The sequence below is a fragment of the Xiphias gladius genome, chromosome 1 (genome assembly GCF_016859285.1).
Source record: "Xiphias gladius isolate SHS-SW01 ecotype Sanya breed wild chromosome 1, ASM1685928v1, whole genome shotgun sequence".
NCBI classification, from domain to species: Eukaryota; Metazoa; Chordata; class Actinopteri; order Istiophoriformes; family Xiphiidae; genus Xiphias; species Xiphias gladius.
The window spans coordinates 31,278,664-31,287,725 of NC_053400.1; the positions used below are offsets into that span (position 1 = coordinate 31,278,664).

The window sequence follows — 9,062 nt, forward strand, 5'->3', positions numbered from 1 at the left end:
AAAAATTTCAGACCTGCAACTGTGAATTTTCCGTATTATTACTTATGAATACTTCGAAATGGCGGCATGTCTGTGGTAGACAACATCAGTACCGTTTCCCATTTAAACCCCCGTCCTCCACTGTAAGCATCCATCTCTTAACAGGCTGACCACGGGGTTTTTTTTTTTTTTCTCTTCAGACTCTAGTTTGTGTCCAGGAAAAGTCCTTAACAGGCACTTTAAATCCACATGCCTGTCCCAAACAGTAATTGGAACACACACAGTAAACGTAAGCGTGGGCCTTCTCCCAGCCGTGCCTATTGTTCTAACAATGCAACCGAACAACAGAGAAAAAAAAACTGCAACTCACATTGAAGGGACTTTACTCCTATCTACGTTTTATGCTTAAGACTTTTTGAGATTATGTTTGTGATTTTGTGTGTGTGTGTGTGTGTGTGTGTGTGTGGGTTTTGTATGGTAAACGGTAAACCAGACAGAAGAGGGCGCACCTGGACCCTCTGTGCTGCAGAGGATCCGGGTCTTAGTAGACTCTGGTTTCATCCACGGTGTGTGTTGTAGCTGACGTACAACATATCTGATTCATTTTCTAATCTCTTCTCAACTCATTTGTCTCTTTAAATCCTGCACAAGGAAGCTATTTCCCTTTACTAGTGAAAACCCAAAGGCTACACCGTCGCTTGTGAAGTGTGGCAGTCATAAAGACAGAATCGAATATCACTTTCAAGCAGTTTTTACTTCATCAAGGCATGAAAACATGAATATAATAGTCACATTAATGAGAGCAGGGATAGACAGTCCATCTATCACAAAAAACACAAAAACCGAGAAATATTAGAGGATGAATTGTGATCGTGAGACACTTCAGACACAAATTACAGTCTAAGTAAATTACAGGTAGACAGCAAGCGTGATGATAAGAGGTGGATTGCATTTTAATTTTCAGAACAACCTGATGTGGAAACAACAAATAATAAAGTGGCCATTGAAAACAAATAACAGCACACATAATCTCTGATATGTATGCGGAAATACGAAGCAAGTATGTGTCAAGTCTCATTCCCTCAGACCGGGAGATCGGATTGTCGATGGGTGGCGGTTTTAGTTCTTGAACATGTCACACAGCAGCTTCTCCATGGGGGTGTTTCCGATGGTCCTGTGGAAGAACAGCAGCTCTATCCGCTCCGAGTTCACAAAACGCAGAGAGGGAAGAAGAAGCAGCAGCTTTCCGAACCTGAACACGCACAAGAGAGAGAAATTCAAAATAAAATCCACGTCTGCGTGCAGCCGGAAATAGTGCAGCGGGTAAAAATCGTCTCAAGCTATCTCGTCGTTTATTTAACGAGGGTGTGACAGTTCAAGATTCGACTGAAAGGAAAAAAAGGGAGAAAAAAAATCGACCTCACAACACTTTAACACTGTTAAAAAAAGATGCCAGAGCCATTTGAATAATTTTGGGATTCGTCTAAGTCAGACTTTGGGCCGTTTGAGACAGGTTTAAGACGAGTCTCAAAGCAGATAGTAAAGTCTCAGGTTTAAAATCATTAATACTGTTTTAAAAATACCTGGGAACAATACGTTTTACTTTTTACTGTATTGATTTTAACAAGTCAAACCTTGAGACTTGCTGGTTTTTATTTTGAAGTCTCCGCTCAACTCAAGTCAATGAAGTCAAGGTCAAATCCTCTTTTTTGTGACATAAGTCTGATTTAAGTCAGAGTAAGTAAGAAAGTAAGTAGGTTTAAGTAAGAAAGAAAATGAATTAAAGGTACACTGCATGATTTTTTTTTTTTTTTTAGTGCCCCCATATCCCAAACTCTGAACTCCAAAGTTCAGGGACTTTTCTCTTTAGTAAAGATGAGACAAAATACAAGATTTGCTTTGACAAATACTTTGATAGTACAGAAAATAAACTGGACTTTGGATTTATTATTTGCATGTGTTGGGCTCCCTCTGGTGGCTGTAAGTGTGATTTTTGCCTTGTGTTATGAATCTAAAACATGTACGTTCATCTGCCCCCTAAGTTCAAAAATCGAGACCTTTTTTTTTTTTTTTTTTTTTTAAATCATAAAAGGAGAAAGTTCATTGTGGAAGAGGAAACGCAGAAACCAATTCCTACTGAAACAAATGGAAAGAAGTGGACTGTGATGCTAAAAGACACGACTCCTCTTTGAGGGCTGTTTAATAAACGGAAATCATTGACTTAAATACAAAAGGGAGAGGAGGCAGGTGGACGGAAATATTATTCACCCTAAAAAGTTCGTTTCCAATCACAAATCGACTCTTAGGACGCAGAGAAGACGGGCAATTAATCCGCGGTGCATTGAGGCAGTGACGTTAAGAGACCTGGGGTTACCTGGCCGGTTGACTGAGGGAGTGTGAGCGGATGTGTTGTCCCAGCATCACTTGAGACTGATCCTGCAGGTTTTCCACTTGCTCTGGATCTTTCAAACCCCGAGTCTCTGTGGAGGAGAAAAAAAAAAAAAGCCACCCACGTGAGTCACGCAGACACTGTTGTACGCTGAAAAAAAACCTGCGTAATCTGAAACGGTGTCACTCCGACCACGTAACTGCACTCATTCGTACTGACAGCTCAACAGCTTAACTCTCGCAAAGAAAGAGGAGAGTCTGAGCAGAATAAATTGGGCTGTGGAAGCTCATTCGTGGCAGAAAAATGTGGAACTCTGATAAGTGATAACTTGTAATATATTGTATAATTAAAAAAAATAAGTTGACCCAGTAAAAAAGTATTATGACTTAGTAATTCTGACCTTTTTAGACAAGATCATTCTTATTATCTCAAAATGTATAAATTTCATGACACGTTTCTGTCAGCAACCACAAGGTTAAAGCTGAAATTGAAGTTCTGCTGTTTAGGCCTCAGGGTGGCGCTAGAGGGAACTCACGAAGCATCCAAAATGTAACGGGTTCACCCTCTGGGAAGAGAGCGGGCGGTCTCCCCCGTCAGATTTCGATATTCCTTGTGTACAAGTCAAAATTCTGACCTGTCTTCGGTGCTGAAGGAAAAATCGATCCGGACCGTTGTTGATCTGGACCTGGCCTTCAAGTCCTAAAGCTGACCACAGCACCGAATGACTCGAATACCGGTTTTGTTGGCAGCGGAGGTTCCTCACCTGGCTTGAAGAGCACGACGGCCTTGAGGCAGGCGAACTCTGTGGGATCCACGGCAAGGGCCTTGAAGCGGCCGAAGACCTCCTGCAGGAGGCGCAAGTCCAGGCCGGTGTAGCTGGTTTTTCCCTGCATGCCGGGGCAGAGGTCTGGCAGGGAGAGCAGCGGGCAGCTGTCCAGCGGCAGAGACCACTGGATGGCACAGAGCAGGAAGAGCTCGCTCCACGCCTCCTCCAGCAGGATCACCTGGTGAGGAAGAAGACGGTGAAGAGCTGAGGGGATGCAGCCGCAGCGCGAAAATCGGGAAGTTCATTCCTGCCCGAAAAATTTTTAACCCTGATATCTAATAAATCACTTTATAATATTTGTAAAACCAAAAAATTATGACTTAGTCATTTCGATTTTGTGGGTGAAATAACACGTATGAGCTCAAAATTATGATTTTGTTTCCCACAATTGTTTTTTTTTTTTTTTTAAGTCATAACCATGATGTAGAAACTCACACTTTTCCATTTACAAAGTCAGAATTGCGAGATCAGGAGTTTCTATTGAAAGCTTTCTTAAAACTAATGGTTTTTTCAACCTTCCCTTCAACTTTTTCTCTTCCTGCAACTTGGCATAATTTTATCAAAAGCTTTTAATTTTTCTGGCAAGGATCGGATTCCATTGTCCATCATGTGATAAGCATGAGGGGGGCTCTATTATAATTGAGCAGTTGGGCTATATTACCACTAAATGTGCTGCTGTGTGTGTGTGATGTTTGAATTTTAATAAATGCTTATGACGATTACAGTATTTTGAATCTTCAAACAAAACTAAACGTAACTTTGTCGTGTTTAAAATTTACTTTTACTTGGAAAACTGACATAAAAGATTGCCAAGTTAAAGGGAAAACCTACCACACGCTCCACGGCCACAAATCAGACCTCTAAAAAAACCCACCCCAGATCATTTCTCACCTGGTCTCTGAAGGGCAGGTTGGAAAACACCGGCAGGTTCTTGGCCCACTTCACCGACATGAAGAGCAGTCTCGCCGAGGTCTCGTACACGTTTTCGGAGCTGGACGGGTACAGAGCCATGTGGTACTCCGAGGACGCTCTCTCCGGCTCATTGCTGGTCACGTCGATGTTTTCGTCAACTGAAACGCAAAAGATGAGGTTGGAATCGGGGCCGCAGGGGGGATCACGCTCTGCTACGAGGTCCAGCCCAACCCCAGGCGGTTCGGTTGTGTTCAGGTTTGGGTTGGTATCAGCTTTGGTCAAATTCAGTCCACAGTATTAAGAAAAACGTCAAGAAACACTAAGACATCAGAAATCTGTGAGCTGTCTGCCTCTATGCCTGTCCTGTGTTGCGTGTGTGTACAGTATATGTGAAACGCCCGATGGGAAGAGGGGAACAGACAGTGCGTTAGCCCGGCGCACTAACGGCGAGTAATGGATGAAATAAAGCAACGATATAAAACTACTACACCAACAACACAGCAGTGAAAGCGACCTAGGGGTCAGGATGCAGACCGTGAACCTCGCCGCCCCCGGTTCTAATCCAGTTAGAGATTTCTGTTGTACCTCATATCTCTCTACCCGCATTTCCTGTCGTCTCTTTATTAACTAGGTAATACAAATTGCATAACTCGATTCTTTTTGCATATGAAGAGCCACTTCTGGAATTCTCCATCTGAGATGGGACCGTTTATCTTTGCTTGTATGCAGTACATAGTGGTGTGTGTTACTTTCACATTCTCACATTTATTAACCCAAAACGGCCAATTTCAACCAAACATTTTGAACTATGGGGACGAGATTTTTCTCTAAATGCTGCGGCCTCGCGAGTGTGGACAACAAATCTGGCGTGAAAGACGCCTGACGAAGTTGCACATTAAATTTACAGCTTTTTCTTTTTTTTCTCTATTTGGGTCTGATCTTAATCTTCAGGCAGCGACCTCGGTCTCACATAACAATCCCTCCTCACCGTCCTCGGGCTCCAGCTTGGCGCAGGTTTCAGCCGTCATGAGGCTGGCCATGAAGCGGTGGTTGTTCTGGGGGCTGACGCAGCGCTGGGAGGCGACGGAGGAGGTGATGGACATGGAGGAGCTGATGTGGGGCCACGTGATGACAGAGCCACTGGAGGAAGAGGAGGAGGAGGAGGAGGAGGAGGAGGAGGAGGAGGAAGAGGAGGTGGGCTCCCGTGTGGTGGCCAGGTGCTCCTTATCGGGGTCCACGTCGATGGAGTCCAGACGGACCTGGGCTGTGCTGCGGGGCTGCCGCTCGTTCTGCACCGCTGCAGTGAAGAGAGGGACAAGAAAGAGAAGAAAGAGAGAGAAAGTGAGATGAAAAAAGGAAGGTCGGAGGAAACAACCATGAAATACATCTGTGGATTTGACTTTGACCTCACACGGTTTCATAGTTCAGTCCCTGACACTGAGAGTGACTGTTCCAAGCACTACCTGATAAAATAGCTTAACAGGTAAAAACGTAAAATAAATTTCCACACACTCACCGTCCTTATTCATGCCTGCCTGCAGGCACTTCTTCAGCCGACACGCCTGGCACTGGTTGCGGTGAGCTTTGTCCACCGGACACATGCCCGTACCGGCCTGGCACCTGTTAACCCACAGTCAAGCTTTTAAAGGGGATATATTCGGGGAAAAATACAAAGTCAAGCTGACATGTATCTGAAGTTCCTGCTTATTTATATAAAATTAAACGCCTGTCTGTCAGAGATCCACATGAAAAAATTCAGGATTAGGCAGGTGAAACTCCTAAATCTTAACCCGACCTTTACCAAAATAACTTACATCCACACTAACGACACATCCTGTGATCCCCATCCTCACAATTAGGAAAAAAAGAAAAAAAATGGATTGGGTCTCTCTTTCTGTGTTTTGTGAGATCTCTCAGTTAACTGGAGAGCGACAGCGGGTTTCAAGCATTTAAATGTATTTATTGTGCCCTTTTTCAAATAGGTGTGGCAGTTATTTTGTTGTGTGACAAAAAACATGCGGCCGTGCTACTGTTCGGAAAATTGGGCCTTAATCTCATACTCATTTTACACAAAGTTGTGGGTTTTGCAGGACATAACTGAAGTCAACGGCTGAGAGAAGGTGGTGGATGAAAAGCTGAATCTTGTTCTTTATCTCTATGCACCTCCTAACCTAACTAGGTTAGATGCAACGGGAACATTACGCGGCAGATTTTGGCATCTGAAGATTTGAAGCAACTAACAAAAGCTGAATCCTAGTTGTCCAGCAGGAGAGTCGGAGCTTTCTCTTGCCTGTAAATGAGCCTCCTCCTCACGCTGCGCTTGAAGAAGCCGCTGCAGCCGTTGCAGGCGTAGATGCCATAGTGTTTCCCGCTGCTGGTGTCGCCGCACACTTTGCAGACCAGAGCCGGGCTCAGAGCTTTGCCCGGGGCTGGACTCTTGGCTGCGAGACAGACACAGTCACACGGGGCAGGTCGGTTAGTGCCATTCGTTCGGCCTGGTATTGTTTCACACATGTGCCCGCCATCTGTACTGTCAGCTCAGTCTGCATGCGGCTCAGCAGTCGGACAAAGCACACGAGTCAATATTGCAACAGGCGTTTGGGTCTGAAAATCTCATTGAGTGGATGATTATCAAATTAAAACAAAAAATGGCTGGAGGCAGATTAACAACTAAAACAAACGATGCAGGGATACTGAAACTAATCTAAATAAACCCATTAATTATACAGAAATTCATACAGCATTGCTCAAAGTTACATAATAAATATTTATCAGACCTTTTTCTGCTTTAAGTAAGTATATTTGTATTTAAGGGATGTAGTTAAGAGAGCTTGGAGCTATCGTTTCTTTGTTTTTATTTTATTAAAAATTGATTTATGTGCATATTTATGATCTTTCGGTTTAACCTCATGGTGGTGTGCTGTTGAAGAAAACCTCATTACTGCTCAGATGGTTTTGAGTTAGATATTAAACAGGCAGAAAGCACAAAATTCTAATCTGAACATCTCAGACACAAACTCTATCATTGAAAAATCCTGACACTGGATAACAAAAAGCTCCGTAAGTCATTTTTTTCTCGTGGCTTTTTCCCTGCTCCCTGCAAGGCCAAGCTCGTGTCCCACCTTTTAGGCTTCACCTGTTGCCGCTGGTGAACATGTGGAGCTCTTACCTCCTCTGCTGTCGTCAGTCCCGCCGCTGGCAGACGACTCAGTGGGGGAGGAGGACGGCAACATGGGGATCTTCGACAGGTGATCCTCCATCATTTCTCACTGAAAATGTCTCCTCGATTGATGCGGACTGGAGATGAGAGACTTCGCCGTAGGGTGTTCGTCCTCTTGAAAACGATACAACGTCCGGCACCAACGCACGAAAAGTTCAAGCTCCTTTAGAGTTTGTTGCAGCAAAAGCAGTTGTGAAAAGTTGAACCGTGTAGCTGCGGGGTCTGCGGCGGTCCCCCCCTGTGGACAGATGGCAGGTTGAGCTTCTACTGTGTTGCAGGCTCTGGTGTGGAGATGCAGATGGGCTGGGGTCCTGCCATGAGCTCGAGCTGACACTTGTTGCACGTCAACAGGTTGTGCGTGTCCTCCCTCTGGTCGGTCACTGTCTGCGGGTGCTCCTCCTCGGTGGCAGCTCCTCAAAAGGGAGTCCGGGGGGTGGAGGGGGGAGGATTAGCCCCAAGCGCTGTGTAAGCAGCATGCTTATTTGTCATCCTCTTAATCTTTACTGTTCATCTACTGGATCAATCAGTCACATTGCCAGAACATTGGTGCTACTCAGACTGGGATCTCCATCGAGTCCGCAAAGAGAAAAGGGACACGGGAAAAGAGAAATAGCGGTAACAGTGATGACTCCTAAAGCTCTGTGGTACGAGGGTTGTAACTTTAGACCGGTTCCCATACTGCTCCATCTCCCTGAGTCTCCTCTGTCCACGAGGGCGTCCGTCAGTCAACACTCCTCTTTGGTATCTGCATTTAAAGGAATGATTACATGAGGCGCACATTATTATATATACTAGCCTCTTCAATTTGTATTTCCCCTCCTTTCCCTCTTTTTTTTGCCTCAGAAATTCCAGCTCCATTTCCCCCTGCTGTATATTTGATCTGTATGATTGCCTCCCATTCATAATGACTCCCAGTGTTTGCTGAGGAGCTGCTTATTAACTCCTATTTTGCTCCTTTTTTTTGACAAACTGGAGATGATCCGCTTCCCTCTGCTGCCCGAAAAGGAAAAAGGGTCACAGAGGGAATAATAGAGTTTTTAATGGCTGATGTTCTGGCCGGCACTAATTTAGCTCATTCATGACGGTCTCCCATTTATTATGAAGGAGCTGGAATCGTCATACGTGTGGCGTTTACATGTGGAGCAGTTTGTTTTAGCTGCGGCTAACAGCGGACCGGAGGACCACAGCTGCCAAGTGCCACCGCACAAAACTCTCGGGGAGAGAATATGAAACATGCAGCCTTGTAATCAAGTTTACATGCAACTGACTTGTTGTTTGCTAAAATGTCAGACAATTTGGGGCGAAGTGAAAAGTGCACTGTGCATTATTGCTATGATTAAGACCAGAAAGGCCCCCAAACAAAGGAAACACAACACGCATGATTGTGAAAATCAAACTGGAGAAAAGTCATGGAGGATCCCCTGTAAAGTCAGAAATGTTCCAGGTCCACTGTTCAAAGCAGGTGTCGGACAACGCCTCCGTTTTTAATAACAGTAGGATCCTCCCCTACCGGTCTAACGCTCATGCAACTTTTCTGCCCGTTTCATCATTTGTTTCTTCGCACAGTTGAGCGGTTCAAGTGAATGATCTTATTCAGAGGAGGACGCGAGCTGCCTTTATTCTGGCATCTGTACTGACTCTTTGTTTGTCTTTACTGCTTTTGTTCTGTGCTTGTAACACGTGTCAATAACTGCACTAATGACTGATCTTAGATTGGACATGTGAACTCTTATGTA

At 44.6% G+C, this 9,062-nt stretch overlaps 1 protein-coding gene across 1 annotated transcript; it reads right to left on the reverse strand.

Annotated features, from left to right (window-relative positions):
• Positions 1–1,098: 1,098 nt before the first annotated feature.
• On the reverse strand, positions 1,099–7,369 carry LOC120793176 (photoreceptor-specific nuclear receptor-like). The gene is made up of 8 exons (XM_040132988.1): positions 7,276–7,369; positions 6,397–6,547; positions 5,623–5,726; positions 5,095–5,403; positions 4,086–4,264; positions 3,132–3,372; positions 2,354–2,459; positions 1,099–1,231 (listed from the first exon to the last, which is right to left on the reverse strand). Exons 1-8 carry the CDS (start codon positions 7,367–7,369, stop codon positions 1,099–1,101), a joined length of 1,317 nt encoding a protein of 438 aa, XP_039988922.1.
• Between the last annotated feature and the right edge of the window lie 1,693 nt (positions 7,370–9,062).

Bases quoted from the DNA above. Each gene is read 5' to 3' on its own strand.
- LOC120793176 (XM_040132988.1), bottom strand. From the start codon at position 7,369: ATGATGGAGGATCACCTGTCGAAGATCCCCATGTTGCCGTCCTCCTCC. The intron at 5,404-5,622 runs GTGAGTGTGTGG...TCTTCACTGCAG, and splicing joins GGCAGGCATGAATAAGGACG to CGGTGCAGAACGAGCGGCAG. The intron at 2,460-3,131 runs GTGAGGAACCTC...TCTCCTCCACAG, and splicing joins CGTCGTGCTCTTCAAGCCAG to AGACTCGGGGTTTGAAAGAT.